This window comes from Rhinatrema bivittatum, chromosome 15 (assembly GCF_901001135.1).
Source record: "Rhinatrema bivittatum chromosome 15, aRhiBiv1.1, whole genome shotgun sequence".
NCBI classification, from domain to species: Eukaryota; Metazoa; Chordata; class Amphibia; order Gymnophiona; family Rhinatrematidae; genus Rhinatrema; species Rhinatrema bivittatum.
The window spans coordinates 47458165-47474241 of NC_042629.1; the positions used below are offsets into that span (position 1 = coordinate 47458165).

General features: G+C 40.6%; 1 protein-coding gene across 4 annotated transcripts; it reads left to right on the forward strand.

Annotated features, from left to right (window-relative positions):
• Positions 1 to 65: 65 nt before the first annotated feature.
• LOC115076738 (cytochrome c oxidase copper chaperone) lies at positions 66 to 8006 on the forward strand. Of its 4 annotated transcripts, none has more exons than XM_029578560.1 (4): positions 66 to 409; positions 3420 to 3559; positions 5010 to 5126; positions 6311 to 8006. In XM_029578560.1, the coding sequence occupies exons 2-3, from the start codon at positions 3441 to 3443 to the stop codon at positions 5092 to 5094; spliced, it is 204 nt and encodes a 67-aa protein (XP_029434420.1). In that variant the 5' UTR covers positions 66 to 409; positions 3420 to 3440; the 3' UTR covers positions 5095 to 5126; positions 6311 to 8006. The 4 variants fall into 4 exon arrangements, with proteins under 4 accessions (XP_029434420.1, XP_029434419.1, XP_029434417.1 ...); XM_029578559.1 differs by lacking the exon at positions 66 to 409 and adding an exon at positions 448 to 583; XM_029578557.1 differs by lacking the exon at positions 66 to 409 and adding an exon at positions 515 to 661.
• Positions 8007 to 16077: the final 8071 nt, after the last annotated feature.

The window sequence follows — 16077 nt, forward strand, 5'->3', positions numbered from 1 at the left end:
CGTGACAAGTATGGGGCGCGGTTTATTATATATTTTTTTTAATTCATACGAAACATAAAAACATGTAAGGCATGATAACGCACCTCTAACCCGAAGAGGCAAAGGTGCTCCCTCCTCGGCACCCATTTTAAAATAGACCCGAGCTAGAGGAGGAAGGAGCACTGAATTCATCTTGCCCCGAACCCTACTGCTTTTTCTATCTCTAACTTTAACCCGTGTGCCACACTGTCGCTCCTTTTACCAAAGGATCTTGTGTGCGCGTGGCGCTGCACAATCACAAAACTGGCGCTGGAGCTCCAGACAACCAATGGGAGTCGATGAAAGTGACGTAAAATGTGAGACGTAGGTACCGGAACGTCATCAGAAAGCGTCCAGGAAGCGAAAAGGTCGAATGTGAGGCGTGTTAGAGGTTAGTGAGTACTGGGTGGCTGTCATCCTATTTTCCATTATTTTTTTCCCCCTAGATGCAGGATTACTTTCTTCCTCTGGTCCTTGGTTGGTAGGAGCTATTATCTCCACCCCCTTCTCTCCTTCTTCCCGGCAAGTTACGTAACAGCTCCAGAAAATGTGGGCTGGAGGACCCGTATGTATTCGGTTTCTCCTTTCCCTTGAGAGCCACGGCTGCTGTATCGGGAGATCTGAGAGCTTAATCGTTAACTATGTACGAGTGTTCTTCGTGCTGTTGCGGTTGTTTTGGTTTTTTTTTTTGTTTGTTTTAAAGGAGTAGCATCTGAGTCCGTAAAAAAAAAAAAAAGTGTTGCTTCTAGCCGTGGCTTGCGCTGCTTGGAGTAATTTATTTAATTCAGTATATTTAGTTTGCATTTCTGTAATGGAACAGAAGAATTTCAGATTTTCATGACAGGACTCATATAAATAAGATGAGCAGAAATTTCTAAGGATTTGTTTTCCCTGATAAACTAATTGGAAACGGTGTGCTTTGAGTGCCGCATGTTCCAAGTGGGCCAAATTCAAGCTAGATATAGATAAATATCTTTTTTTGGCAGTGTGCCATATTTTTTGACTAATGTTTTTACCGGCACCATGTTGTATATGACTAGAAGGAATATTCACCTTTTTATGTGCCGAGAGAGAGCCTCCGAATACTGCAGCTTCTCAGAGCCCCAGAGACAGGCCATCGTCCCTCACGACGTCTTTTCTGAGATTAGATTATTTTTATGGATTTATTTTATTTTTTCACTGCCCTCCTAATAATCTAACTTTTGTTTAATTGCCATGGCGCTCATTTTCTTTTCATTCTGTTTTAAAAATCTACTTTAAATAATGTTGATTTTGCTTTTTCTTTAATTTTTCCAAATTCTTGCCACATGAGTCCTAATGACCAGACAAAGAGGAATAAAAAGGAGGCTCCTAGAACCCTGCATAACCATTTGGAAGGCACTGAGCTGGATTAATAATGCTCTAAAAGTAAATAAATACTCACAAGCAGCATGTAAGAAAGTTTCTGGAAAGTGGAGGACTGAAGCTTTCACAACTCTTTTGGATGTATCCTAACAAGATATTATGATATGTAAAATGCATGTATATGTGCATACTGTCTATGCTAAGCAGAAATGTATGCATGGAGACAGTGTTTTGAGGGCATTCAAGGGTATGATTTGAAAGTACATGCACATTTTATGTATTTTATAAACATAGTATGTGCATGTTATCAAATCTGTGCATGCTTTTACACCTGCTAATGAGGTCACAGATATTAAATGTGATTTTTCTTTTTGTCTAAATTTTATTGGGTCCTGGTTCAGGAGCAAATGTGGGAAGTTGTGGGTGAACAGGTGACGTTCTGAGTCAAGTAGTGCTTGCAAGAACACACAAATATTTTCATAAATGAGATATATAATCGGCCAGCTTTTATAAAATATTTGCCTCCTTGAATAAACAGAGTGTTATGAAGTGCACGTCACAGTTCTTTAAAAATGTAAAGTGTGTGTACTTTTATAAAATAGGATATGGATCCTATTAAAGGATCCATAATAAATTATGGATCCATAATAAATTATGGATCCTTTAAAAAAAAAAAAAAAGGATGTTCTGAAGTATGTGTGGGTATTTTTGGGGCAGTGATACATGGTATTTATAAACAATGCGGTTCTTGCTGCACAGTTTATGAAATACGGGTGTAACTTTAGGCACACATGTATATGTGCTGAGTTATGAACACTATGGAAAATTACCCTCACTATATCAAGCATGTGACATTGGTGTTTGAAATTAATGCAACCCCAAATTAAACTAATACTCCTATTGTAGGTAGCAATATAGAAAGGAGTAGCATGAAGAAAATTCTAAACTGTGGTTCTTGCTACCACACTTTTTTTTTTTTAATTGGCTTTCTTTCCACAAGAAAAGAAAACTTATAATAACTTTTTTGTTTTGTGTTCTTGCCACACAAAACTTTCAAGATACATCAGGGAGAACTCTGACAGGATTGGCCTCTGGGGATCCATGCACATGCACAGACCGTATACAATTGCATTCAGAAAACTGGACTTTCTTTAGATGTGGGTGATACTTCTTGTTTACAGCTGGGCTTATCTCCCCAGACCAGTTTTGGGTTGCCTAGCACATTGTATGGTTTATTTGTTTTTTATTAGGGGTTTTTATATTTTTTATATTCTTCCTTCTGCAGTTTGAGACATGTGACTGTAATGATTTTTTTTTTTGTTATACCCTTTTCTATCATCTTGACAAGTATAAACCCAAAGCAGAGTAGATCACAGATAAAAATATAATATAAATACAAAATAGTCCCTAATGTTTCCTGTTCTTTGTCATGCTATTGCACACTTGAACATCCAGGGTAACACTGTGCAGGGATTATCCATCAACATTTTATAAATTGTGTTCCTTCAAATAGCAATTCGGCTGATCTGAAGGTTGCAAGCATTATTCAAATGTTATGCATATCTATGCACATAGCATTGTCTAGTTCTGTTACTCCTTAGTAGAGCAAAGTGGCTTAAACATAGCTATTTTCCTCTTAATTTGAATACATTTTATGAACTTGGAATTGTTTGCTCCCTTCTCACTGGTCTCCCTGCTTCTTACTGTTTGGAGTCCTGGGCTTTGTCAGCAACTCCTTCTAAGGCAGTAGTTCCCAGTACTATCCAGGAGTATGCCCAACCGGATGGGTTTTCAGCACAGCCAGAATTAATTTTCTGTGGTTTGCTTTGTTTTGTGTTGCAGCTTTGTAATTTTTATTTGTTGGTCACTTTCTAATAAAGAGTTCAAATTCCTCAAATGTTCAGTGCAGCACAGTAGCATGCAAACCCCGCTAAGAACTGTTTATATCAACAGTCCCGCTGCCCCCAGTCTCTGTGAAAAGTGTGGTGTTTTTTCATATGCATTGGTATAACAGTTTTGGAACATGTATATTAGCAACTTGTCTTTTATGTTCTTAGCAATTGCATCTGAATTTGAAGATGTCGAACCTAATTGCTGCTAGCTGTGAATCTCAGACAGGGAGTCCTGAAGCCCAAGAGAAGAAGCCCCTAAAACCATGCTGTGCCTGTCCGGAGACCAAGCAAGCACGGGACTCTTGGTAATGGCCTTCCGATCCCAGGGTTTTCCCAGTCCTGAGAGACTGGGAATGGGTTCAAGGCCCAGAAAATTACATTTTTAGAGCTCCAGAGTCTAGTACCCTAAAACATATGAAAGTAAAGTAATAAATACTTGGAGCAGTCTGAAAACTTAATTGTCAGGACAGCCATGTTTTAGTTTCTTCTAAAGTTAGTGGCTCCAAATTATAATGGGGAAGTGCCTTGTTTTCAGTGAATGGAAACATGGGTCTTTGGTGATTAAGCCAGGTTTACAATTAATATTTTGAGTTATTGATGTGTAGCTGCTTTGTGACTCTGGCAAGATCTGCCCAGGTTAGTGGTTAAAATGGCCTCTTTGGCAGTATTATGGACTGTAGTCTGTTAGACAATGACAGTCATATCCAATGGTATAAGCTCTGAAAAGAATATCCTGAACTCCCTATTGTAGTTTTTCACTGTGATAGAGAGACATTTATTAGTAAATATAACTGATTTGTCACAGGCAGCAAAGCAGATACAGGTAACCTAAAGACCTTGGAGAAATAAATTCTTACATGTTCATATTTCCACAAGAATATGTGTTTTCTGGACATATCAATTGACAAACGACTTTCCCTTGCGAGATGTCCGATGTACCACTAATATACAGAGTTGACCTCCATGCCCTGCTAAACTTTATTTTTCTTAAATATAAAAGTAATACTACATTCTGAACCTAGCATATTAGGTGATTTGGTTATTGTATTCTAAGCAACAAACAAAAGCCTGTGATGAAAATCCCTCTAAAACAGAAATAATCAAGTTCAAATCAGGGATAGATGAATATATAAGCCGATTGCTTGTCTTGAGGAATGACCATTTTTAAAGGTGCATACTCGCTAGCAAGCCAAGTACCGCTTTGCTATATTATATAAATATATGAGAAATTTTTTTTTATATAAACTTTTTTATGCAACTAAAAACTCTTATTAATGTTTACATCACCATTCCTTTAAACACCTAATGTGAAATATGTTCATGTTATAGAGCAAAGCGGTACTTGGCTTGCTAGTGAGAATGCACCTTTAAAAACGGTTGCAACCAAAGGCATTCTTTAACTTTATCTGGCTAAATGCTCAGGATGAGTACCCAAAACTGAACCCCATATGGTCTGCTACAAGTCCTTATGTGGTTATCCTGTTCCGTGCATACACACGTGCCCCAGCTTTTTCTATTCCTGCTTGGTTTTCTATATGCATTCCCCATTTTATTTTCAGATAATATTTCCAGCTTTTTTCCCTTGTTACTGTTAGGAATACAGAGTTTAGTACTAGCTAACAAAGTTTTATTTCACCTGCTTTATTATATAGTCCCTGATGACCTCCATTGTTAGATTGTATGGGGAAGGATTTGTTTCATCTATTTAGTGAGATGTATGAAACCAGATTTCCTTTTTTTCTTTTTACCTTCCAGTATCATAGAGAAAGGAGAGGAGAACTGCCAAGCACTCATTGAGGCTCACAAGGAGTGTATGAGAGCCCTGGGATTTAAAGTATGAGTGCGAGAGGAAGCAAGAGCTCTGGGTGCTTGGTAAGTTCCTCTAAGCTACAGGGGTAGAGGCCCCTGCCACTACGCAAATGGAGGCAATACTTTATCCTCTCAGCTGAGATCTTGCTGAGAGGATAAAGAGGGTTCTGTTGCTGGATTGTTTCGTGCTGGTTCTTGATGCAGCACTAAGAATCCAGCATGGAGTGATCTGCAGTTGAAAGGAGCATATGTCAGTGCCTGCGCCTGCATTCCCCTGCTTATTTACAGATAGGAAAGTCATAATGATGGGGAACTATAAGCAGAACATGAAACTGTAGCTAATAAAAAAAACAAAAAACATTCAGGCCCGGAGAGGGAGGAGGATTGCTACTGCATAGGCAGCCCTGGTCCCTTAGGAGTGATTTTGGTAGGGAATGCTTTGGAGGAGAATTGCAATCAGCCAGCAAGCAACTCATGAAATGAAAAAAAGGCCTGATCTGTTTAATTTGCTGACGCTATTCTCCTGCTTTCCTCAGCAGGCCTCATATTGGACACCTGTATGTCAGTATAACAGATGTGACCACGTGGAGGATTATTTTTCAACAAAACAAATCTCCACTGTAGAGTGACAATATTATTAATAGAATGAAACACACACACACACACACACCCACTACAATTATGTAGTGAGTGAGTGGGTGGGTTGGGTGGTTGCTATTTTATTGGTAGTCCTGGATAGTACTTCAGTTGGACCAGTTATGAAACTATCACCTCCCATAGTTTGTATTGGCAGCCATTTTGTCCATACATAATTGTAGTAGGGGGTTATTTTTCAGCCCTTCTCAATTGGCTACCCCTCTCTCTCTCTGTTCCTAAGTCAGTGTTTCGTGAGCCAGTCCTGGTGCCCCATCAGCCACTTGAATTTTCAGGATATCCACAATGAATATGCACGAGGTATATTTGCATATACTGGGTCCTTATTGTATGCAGACTTCTCGTGCATGTTCATTGGGGAGCATGCGTGTGGGGTCAGCAAGACAGGTTTGGGGAGACCCCTCCTAGGTCTAAGCACAGCACTTCCTAGGATGACTTGTCCGGCTAAACCCCACTGTGGATGGTGGCACAGGCGCCCTTTGGAATTGTGCGTTGTAAGGAATTCAGGGGCTTAGAAGAAAAGTAACTATAGAAAATCCTGTAAATGGAAGAGATGTTTCCCAAGTGACCTACATTTTTCTTTTCTTTTCCAGAATGTATGCTGTGGTTTTGGCTAGATGTGAAAGAGAAACTTACTGCATTTTTATTAATGTTGGAGAGAATTGCTTTTTTTGTTTGCCGTGACATTTTTGTACCAAAAAAATACTCCATGTCCCTTGCACTATTTTGAACACTCGTACTAAGGGACTAGTACATTTGATCCTTTGTTTATTATTGCTCTGATATTTGAATGGTGATGAATGGCTCATTCTATGCCTAAGATTCATATTCTGTGGCAGATGTATATAAGAGATTTTATCTATTAATAAAATTTATAGAAATATTTAGTACTCTTCCTTTTTTTTTTTGTAACCCCAGCTAAGGACATTAAAATAATCCCATCTGATTAACTCTACCTTTTCTATTGCTCTGTAAAAGCCATCAATTCAGGGAGGTGGTCTTTTTTTTACTCTGAAAAGTTTTGAGGATTTTGTGTTTGCCTGTGATTATTTTGTGGCAGTAAAGATAAGTTATCCTAGTGAGAACACATGCACATCGGCTGATGGAGTTTATTTTTATTTATTTATTTCGGGTTTTTATATACCGGCATTCGAGAACGCAGTCCCATCATGCTGGTTCACATAAAACAAGGGTGTATCGTAAACATAAACTAAAACAATGGTGCGGAAAAAGGCAGTTACATATAACAGGGTTATATGTAACTGCCTTTTTGTAATACTGCCTGTGAGCACTGGGTATGGGGGGGGTATATCTTTTCTAGCAGCTGAAAAATTGTCACATGCTCGCTATTTCCTACCCTAGTGTTCTGTCCTTGGTAGGCTGTCTGGGGTCTTGATGCACTATAGTAGATGAATTGCATTAAAGAATTCTACAGTCTGTTAAATCCTTGTTGTGATATGCGCTGTGTTCTTTTGTTGTTTTGTTAATCTCACTTAAAAACATTCCCTTTTTAAATATCACCATTGTATTATACCTGGCACAAATGCTTTCACTGTAGGCACTTGAGTTCTGCATCCTGCTTTGACATTCTTTGTGCCACCTTAAAACAGTATGTTTTGCTGGAAGGCTCTCGCGGGACAGAGTAAACGTCCTATTGATCAGGATATCTCATGCTTTATAGCGTTTCCCCCCTCTTCATGCCCAGGAGAGAAGAAAAGGACAGAGCTAAAGACAGTAAAAATGTTATCAGTTGGAGAAAAGGGAGCACCAATCTGAAATCTTTACTGGCTGGGGCAGCAGGTAATGTGAGTATCACAACTGCACATTTACAAAAAAAAAATAAAAAAATAGGGTTTTATGGATGTTAAAATGGTTTTACCTGTGCTCAGACTTGTCACCAGAATAGCGCTTGCTTTCTCGGGCTCTCACTGGTATCATTGCCTTGCATTGTAAGTAAGAGATCCTGATGGAGCCAGATTGTTTAAAGTCTGCTCTCTTCTGAGAAACCTAAAAACACTACCATTCAAAAATCTGCCAGGCTTTCCTAAGAAGGGGAAGATAACATTTTCCGTGAGATCATGGAGGAAACGCTGCCGTACTTTAGAGTTGTAAATGCCTGGGAGCAAGCAGAAGTAAGTTGAGCCACACTAGGACTGAAATGGGATGGGGAAAAGGGCAGGAGATTTTGGGGGAACTGCAGTGAAATACTAGGTAGGGATAGCGATGTGGGCCTGGTGGACCAAGAGGTCACTGGAACAATTGTTTGATGTTTTAAAAAAAAAAAAAAAAGGGGGTGTGCACTTGTAGAGTTCCCGTTCGTCCCTGTTTCAATTCAGTTTATTAAACCTTACTTTTTGGGACAAAATGTGGAAAATATTTCAATGCGGATTACAATAGAGACATTAATAAAACAAATATTAAACATTACAAGACAAAATACAAGGACTTCAAGGCTGGAATACATTGACTCTGCACCATCGAAGAGGAAATTGCAATCTCCTAAAGACTGCAGATTATGCTGTTCCATCTAAGAACATAAGAACATGCTATACTGGGTCAGACCAAGGGTCCATCAAGCCCAGCATCCTGTTTCCAACAGTGGCCAATCCAGGCCATAAGAACCTGGCAACTACCCAAAAACTAAGTCTATTCCATGTTACCATTGCTAGTAATGGCAGTGGCTATTTTCTAAGTAAACTTAATTAATAGCAGTTAATGGACTTCTCCTCCAAGAACTTATCCAATCCTTTTTTAAACACAGCTACACTAACTGCACTAACCACATCCTCTGGCAATGAATTCCAGAGTTTAATTGTGCGCTGAATAAAAAAGAACTTTCTCCGATTAGTTTTAAATGTGCCCCATGCTAACTTCATGGAGTGCCCCCTAGTCTTTCTATTATCCGAAAGAGTAAAAAACCAATTCACATCTACCCGTTCTAGACCTCTCATGATTTTAAACACCTCTATCATATCCCCCCTCAGCCGTCTCTTCTCCAAGTTGAAAAGTCCTAACCTCTTTTTAGTCTTTCCTCATAGGGGAGCTGTTCCATCTAAACTGTAAGCTTGTTTTTTTAAATAAAGGAAGTCTTTAAAGATTTCTTAAAAATGTTAATTCTTCTGTTACTCTAATGGAATCTGGAAGAGAACCCCAGAAATGAGATCCTGCGATAGAAAAAAAACCCTCTGTCCCTCATGCCCAGCCGTGCCAGCTTCGCAGAGGGAATTTCAAGCAGACATTTTCCCGAAGGTCTTAATGGATGCGGGGGTTTATATAGTCTTAAAGTAGTGGTTTGCCAGCAGCCCATCTCATTGTGAATCACTGAATTATAGAGTTGCAGCTTTGGACAGCGAACACCTCTTTCCCTCAGCTCGCCAGATGATTTAGCCAGGTACAATTGTCATAGATAAGACCCTGTAGCTGCTAGAATGAGAAGAAGCAGATATTAAAGTTGACTCTCAGTTTATTTTATTTATAAAATGTAGATCTCGCTCAATAATCCATTCTTGGCAGGTAACAATGAGACATGAAGCATACAACGAATTAAAAAAGCTGGTTAAAACTTTTCTATTCAACGATGCATACAATTACAGTACTATCACCTAAATAAATATCCTGAATTATCCATATCCGTTTGACACTTGCTATGAAAGAATTATTTTATTTTATTTTCTTTATGTATGTGAATTATGTTTGTGTTATACTTAAATTTGTTTTATTATGTATGTAAACTTGTAAACCGTCAAGACGGACACGTAAGTGACCCCATGTGCGGTATATAAAAAACTTTTAAAATAAATAAATAAAAATACAAGTTTTTGTACAAAGTGCATGTTCTTTTCCTGAAATTAATTCTAATCCTCTCAAGACCTATAAAAACTCTGGAGTGGGAGTAATGAGGCTTTTATTGCTACTGTTCTTCCTCCTAATCTTTGAAAGGCGGTCCTGTCCCTTTAAGTGGGGGATCGGGCCCATCTAGAACGGCATGTGCAAAGGATGCTGGGAATGTGTCCTGAAACATGAGCTGCTTTGGCTGTAATCCTTTCTCTCTCTCTCTGCCTCTCTGCCCATTCACTCACCCACCCACCCCTTGCAGCTTACTCCAGCCTTCTAAATTTGCCTGTTTCCTGCACTCCAGAAGGAGGGTGGATGGGAGCTGATTGTAGTGGAGATTCTAGGCACAAGGGCAACCGGCAGTTGGCTTAACTTTCCTGCACTTGTAACCCAATACTTTAATGAGAGCTGAGGCCGAGAAGATGGAAGGATTATTGTGGAATGCGACAATGATGCTGTCTGTGCTTCAGTATCCCTCTATGCCCAGGCTGGGAGAGATGCCTCTGTGATTTCAGTGGCCCATAAAAAGGCTGGCACTGAATGACCAGATCTGCCTTTCAAATACTATGAAAGTCTGCTTCTGAGGATACCAAATTATGCATTCATTCAAAATTTTTATGCAAACGCACCTTGGGTAAGAACCATCAATATTCTGCAAACCTAGTTGGCTGACCAACCTCTAGGACTTGATTAGGCCATGCCTGCTCAATGGCACTCAAATGACTTCAGGTCATGAGTGGCAGGGTTGTCCTGATCTGGTTTTCCCTCTTCCACTGGACAGTTTCATGGATTTGTTACTCTGCTTTATCTACTGAGAATTCAGATCACAAAATTTTTATCTATCAAATTGCTAGGTAAAAATGCAGCAGCAGTGAACAAGGCTTTCTTGGTATTGGAGCTGTGTGGCTCTGTCAGGGCAGTCTGCCAACATGCTGCTAGTTTGCTCTGGGGCGGGCAAGTTGCTTATTTATTTATTTATTTTTATATACTGACATTCGATATCAATCAAGATATCACACTGGTTTACATTCAGGTACTGTAGGTATTTCTCTATCCCCAGAGGGCTTACAATCTAAGTTTTTGTACCTGAGGCAATGGAGAGTAAAGTGACTTGCCCAAGTTCACAAGGAGCAACAGCAGGACTTGAACCGTGGTCTCCTGGTTCATATTCCACTGCTCTAGGCTATTTCTCCTCCCTATGGCTAAGAGTAGATACCTTGTCCAGGAAGATCTGTCTTTTACTGAAATGCCCAGTTGTGGTGAACCACCTGTATAAGATTCTTACAGAAGCACCTGATTCATTTCCAGGGATGAGCGGTCAACTAACTCCCGAGCAACAAGAATCACTTGTGAATATTTTTACCTCCTGGGTGTTATAGAATGCCCCTTCTTACAGTCACAGGTAGCGCTTTCTCTGTGGTTTGGATTCTAATTCTGTATAAGGTGTTTCATTACACAGAGCAGCTCCTGTCTGCCGATGAGAAATGACGGCATAAGAATGGCATGCATTTCATCAGGGGATTTTACTATAACTTTTATTTATTATTTTTATATACCGACATTCAATCTCAATCGAGACATCACACCGGTTTACATTCAGGTACTGTAGGTATTTCTCTGTCCCCAGAGGGCTTACAATCCAAGTTTTTGTACCTGAGGCAATAACCACTAGGCTATTCCTCCTCCCCTTTTGATCTCAGTTTCCTTCAAAGAAGATAATAGTCTGAAATATATTCTTTATATAGATAGTGCATAGTGGTACCCCTATTTCTAAGTCGTTTCTGATTTTCTTATGCTTCTGATGCACATGTGACCTAGGCAGAGGCCCTTCTCATCCATGCACATTCTGCCTGAACATGCTTCTGGCATACGGTCATTTCAGTTTTTGGATTCTCACATTTCTGGTGTGTTCATGGTGCTGGTATATTGCGTGCACAGTGTATGAACCATTGATGCAGTTCTCAGATGTGGAATCGGATACTGTCTGTTGTTTGCATGCTTCAGTATAATGCACGTCCTGGTAGACCACCCAGTACAGGGCATACTGATTCATACCAATTATATTTCTTTCACCCCTTGCCATCCATGTTCAAGGTGTGGTACAACAGTATTACAAAATGTAAAAACATAGGATTATGATAGTCAAAACATCAGCTGATAGCAATTACCTAAATAAATACTAAACATGGTGCTACAAGTATAAACTAAAAACAATTAAGAGAAATACTGTAATCTGATCATAGATCTAAAAGATGGAAGTGGATGAGTGCAAATAAAAACAAGATATCTTTCAATATAATAATCTTTATAAGCCCATAAAGAGTCATGGTTCTATTAAGGGTTTGATTTTTCAGAGTGACTTAGGTATGTAAAAAACCTGTTTTATGTATGTAAAATGGGGCTGTGCAAATTAAGCGGGAGGTTGTGTGTGCAAAAGGCCGCCTGAAACTCCTTTACCTGGACTAGGAAGAGGTGTTCTGAGGGTGGAGTTGGGGCATATACATTTTGATCTTTGAAAGAATAGGCGGAGATGTACCTGCAGGAAACTACACCTGCTCAGGGCATAGTGGGACACTACCCATGAATGTGAGCTGAAATCTGCAGGTTCAAAAGCACACAGACCGCTATAAAATCACCCCCCCTGGGTTTAAAATGCAGAAGGCGGTTCCTGAAAACTAGGCCACAGTCGAGGGGAAAAAGCAGGTGGGTGAGTTCTAGTTTAGGGGGCCTGTGAGAAGCACATTGCTTGACAATTTAGCGTTCAAGATGGTAAGTACAAGGTGAGGTGAGTGCATGGATAGGCAGAGCCCTGGCTATACAGTATTGTGAAGCCCAAACCAAGACTTCTGAAGTGGGCATTGCCCGTGCAGTTTTTTAGTACAAGTGTGACGATATCTCTAAATCTGCAACTAAGTCTTAATTCAGGTGTGGAGACAGCTTGAATAACTGTCAGGTGATGGTGAATGGGAGCACTGTTATAGTTATTGTTGTGGTAAGTGATCACCACCTGGAGTGGCATTGTCTGGTTGCCTTGTTGAAATAAGCCTGCAGCCACACTCCCCTGGACACATTTGAACTATGATTATCTTAAGGAGCAGGGTCAAAGGATCTCCTTATCTTTGGACCTGCTTCTTTAGAGAAGAAGATTACACCACCTAGGATCAATGAACAATCCAGATTCAAACTGGACTCCTGCTCTACCTTGAGCATTTCTGTCTTGACGGTTGATTTAACAAACTGTTTTCTTCTCAGCCGAAGTCTACCGCCACCCTTGAGATACTGAGTTACTAGTCATGGGTAGGTTTGGGCTTAATGGAATGTATGGGCTTGGAAACATCATCAGCTAGAGGTGTCAATAAACATTAATACAAAGGGGGAGGAGGCAGACAGGGAACTGAACAAACTTCATCAGTGGGCTACCTCATGAGAATAGTCCTCTAACAAGTTTTATTTATTTATTTATTTTTTGTAATTACAAGATTTTTATTGAGCAAACAGTGAATCAAACATGATACACAGGCTGCATAACAGGATAAATATAACACAATGTCAAAAATAGAAGAACAGCTATCTTGATTGGAATAATGATACTAGTCATAGATTCACACTCATTATTAACAAAACAATTTATTATGTCCCTAACCCTCCGCTTTGCCTCTTGTGTATATATCACATGTATCGAGACATTCATAATATTTAATGGGAGCATCATAGAGGCTTGGATCATATCTGGGTCCGATCCCCTAATTTAGGGATACTAGGGCCAGTGAGGCTACCGACAACGTGAGGGTAGATGAGGCTTGTGAGGACTTCCATATTTGATAAGCTTGCCAAATCTCTTCAGATTTTAGGATACTGTTATGCTTAATAGGCTGTGATATGTGATATAAATATATTTTATCCACCTTTTGTTGTATGACTGCTTTTGGTTGGTACCTTTATTGACTTCCACGCTTAGCTATTTCACAGCGACTGGCTGTCGGAATATAATGAATTAAACGGTTATGGTCGTCCGGAATCCCTGGGAGTTTTGGCACCTAGCAACGTCTGGGCAGGATTGTGGACCAGGCAATCCCGGAATCATTTCCCCCAGCCATTGAAAGATCCCTTGCCACATCTCCTGTATGTAGGGACAGTCCCACCACATATGGAAAAAAGTACCCACAGCCGCACAAGCCCGCCAGCATTTGGCTGAAATTTGTGGAGTCAATTTATGTAGCGGAAAAGGGCAGATCTACCACTGGTATAATAGTTTGTAGGAATTTTCTATGAGGGAGGTAGCGATGTCCCCTCTGCCCAAGTTCTGAAAGATATACTTCCAGTCCCGGGGTGACCAATCGAGCTGTCTATCCTTCTCCCAAGCCTTCTGGAAAGCGGATACAGACCCAGCATGCAAAGGACCTTTTTAAAACTATTTGCTTTTTGGCAAACCGGCTCAAATTCAGACATGCCCAGGTTGAGGTGCGAAGCAATCATGCTGCCTTGTGAAAAATGAGCTAATTGTGCATAAGGGTAGGCTGCTGACGCAGGCAAATCGTAAGCTTGTTGTAGATCTGTAAAAGAACACAATCTGTGTAGCCCCCAGACCTGCTCCCGGATCCAAATCCCCCACTGTCTCCACACCTGAAATGCCGCACTCGCAAAGCCAGGCTTAAATGTTTTATTTACATATAAACGGTGCTAGCGTGGTATTCCCGCCGACCCAATAGGCGAGTCCTGAGTTGGTGCCACAAGTTTAGAGAAAGGAGGAAGACGGGGGAAATTTGGTTCCTGGGTGTACCAGCCAAGTCCCTTTAGGCTGCCACAGGAGACTGCAAAGTGGAACTTGTCTAAGCATTTCTTGCATATTTTGCACCCATTGCTTAGGCTGTCTTGTGACATGCCAATCTACCAACTTCTTAAATTGGGCGACCCAATAGTATCTGGAAAGATCTAGAACATTAAGTCCCCCTAGAGATTTAGGTTGGAACAATACCCACCGAGCCATCCAGGGCCTACGCTCTGCCCAAATAAAGGCCACACATTTCCTCTGCCATTGCTTTAAAAGTGGTATTGGGATTAGAATCGGAAGTGTCTGAAACAGATATAAAAGTTTTGGAAGTATTGTCATTTTTGAAGACAGCCAGACGGCCCATCCAAGAAATATAGTAGCGGCTCCATTCTTCCATATCTTTAATTTATGCCATAAGGGTGTGTAGTTTATGGAGAGCAAATCCTGGGTATCACTAAGGTATACTCCCAAATATTTTATGTGTTTGCGCCCACTTAAATTTGAACAGCCCTTGTAAATGAGTGGCCTCATTGGGCGAGATAGTGACATTGAGTATCTCCGATTTTTCCCAATTAACACGAAATCCCGATACTCGACTAAAAGCCTCCATTTCGCTGGTCAAATGCATAAGGGAGGATTCAGGATTTGTAATCATAAGTAGGATATCAGCATACAGGGAAAGTTTGGAGGAGGTCCCACCAATGGTCAACCCAGTCGCTTCAGCGTTCCGTCGAACATTAACTGCAAAAGGTTCAAGGAAGAGGGTGAATAACAGCGGTGATGGAGGGCACCCCTGCCTTGTCCCTCTGCCCACCATGAAGGTAGGTGAGTAACCATTAATCTTAAGATATGCCTTAGGAGCGCTTTACAACTGCCAAAGCTACTGAAGGTAGGGGGCCCCAAATCCCATTCTTTCCATGGTATGAAAAAGGTAAGGCCAATGCATCATATCAAATGCCTTTTCGACATCTATGGATAGGGCTATAGTGGGTATCTTATGTTGTTTCACCTACCAGATATTGTCAAGATCTTGTGGACATTGTCGGCCATGGTTCTCCCAGAATAAACCCCGCCTGGTCAGAATGAACCAACTGAGCTATAAAACAATTGAAACGATTGGCAAGGATTTTCGCCAGTAACTTAACATCAATATTCAGGAGAGAGATGGGTCGGTATGATCCGCAAAGTGTCGTATCTCTACCTGGTTTTACCAGAATGGTGATCCCTGCCGTATTGGCTTGTGGCGAAAGAGAGGTTCCCGTTCTCAAAGAATTAAAAAATTTTAGGAGTTCTGGCGCCAGTGCAGTGAAGAATTGTTTGTTTGTAAAACCTCTGGGTATAGCCAGTGATGCCCGGTGGTTTGCCAGGTTTTAATGGTGTCATGGATTTCCCCTATCGTGATATCTTTGTCCAAAAATTGCCATTGGGAAGTAGTCAGCTCTGGGAGAGGTATATCTGACATATTCTACAATGGCCCCTTCCTGAATATTCGGGTCCCCACTGTATAACTGAGTGTAAAACTGATGAAATCTTTGTCTAATGGAAGTATTATCAGTTAGAAGTTTACCCTCTGAGGTTTTGATTTTAGGGATGGTAGCTTGCGCCTGTCTATGCTTAAGCATTTGCGCAAGATACCTCCCGGCTTTATTCTCCCCTTCAAAAAATTTCTGCTGGGCCAGCTCCATCTGATGCGCAATCCGTGCCGAATCGAGCGCTACAATTTTGTCCCGTATCTCCTGAATATCCTGTCTTAGG

What these genes read in the sequence shown, in the direction of transcription:
- LOC115076738 (XM_029578557.1), top strand. Translation starts at nt 566, where the DNA reads ATGTGGGCTGGAGGACCCGTATGTATTCGGTTTCTCCTTTCCCTTGAG. An exon ending in AGAGCTTAATCGTTAACTAT is followed by an intron (nt 662 to 3,419) that starts GTACGAGTGTTC and finishes TTATGTTCTTAG; the next exon opens with CAATTGCATCTGAATTTGAA. An exon ending in AAGCAAGCACGGGACTCTTG is followed by an intron (nt 3,560 to 5,009) that starts GTAATGGCCTTC and finishes TTTACCTTCCAG; the next exon opens with TATCATAGAGAAAGGAGAGG.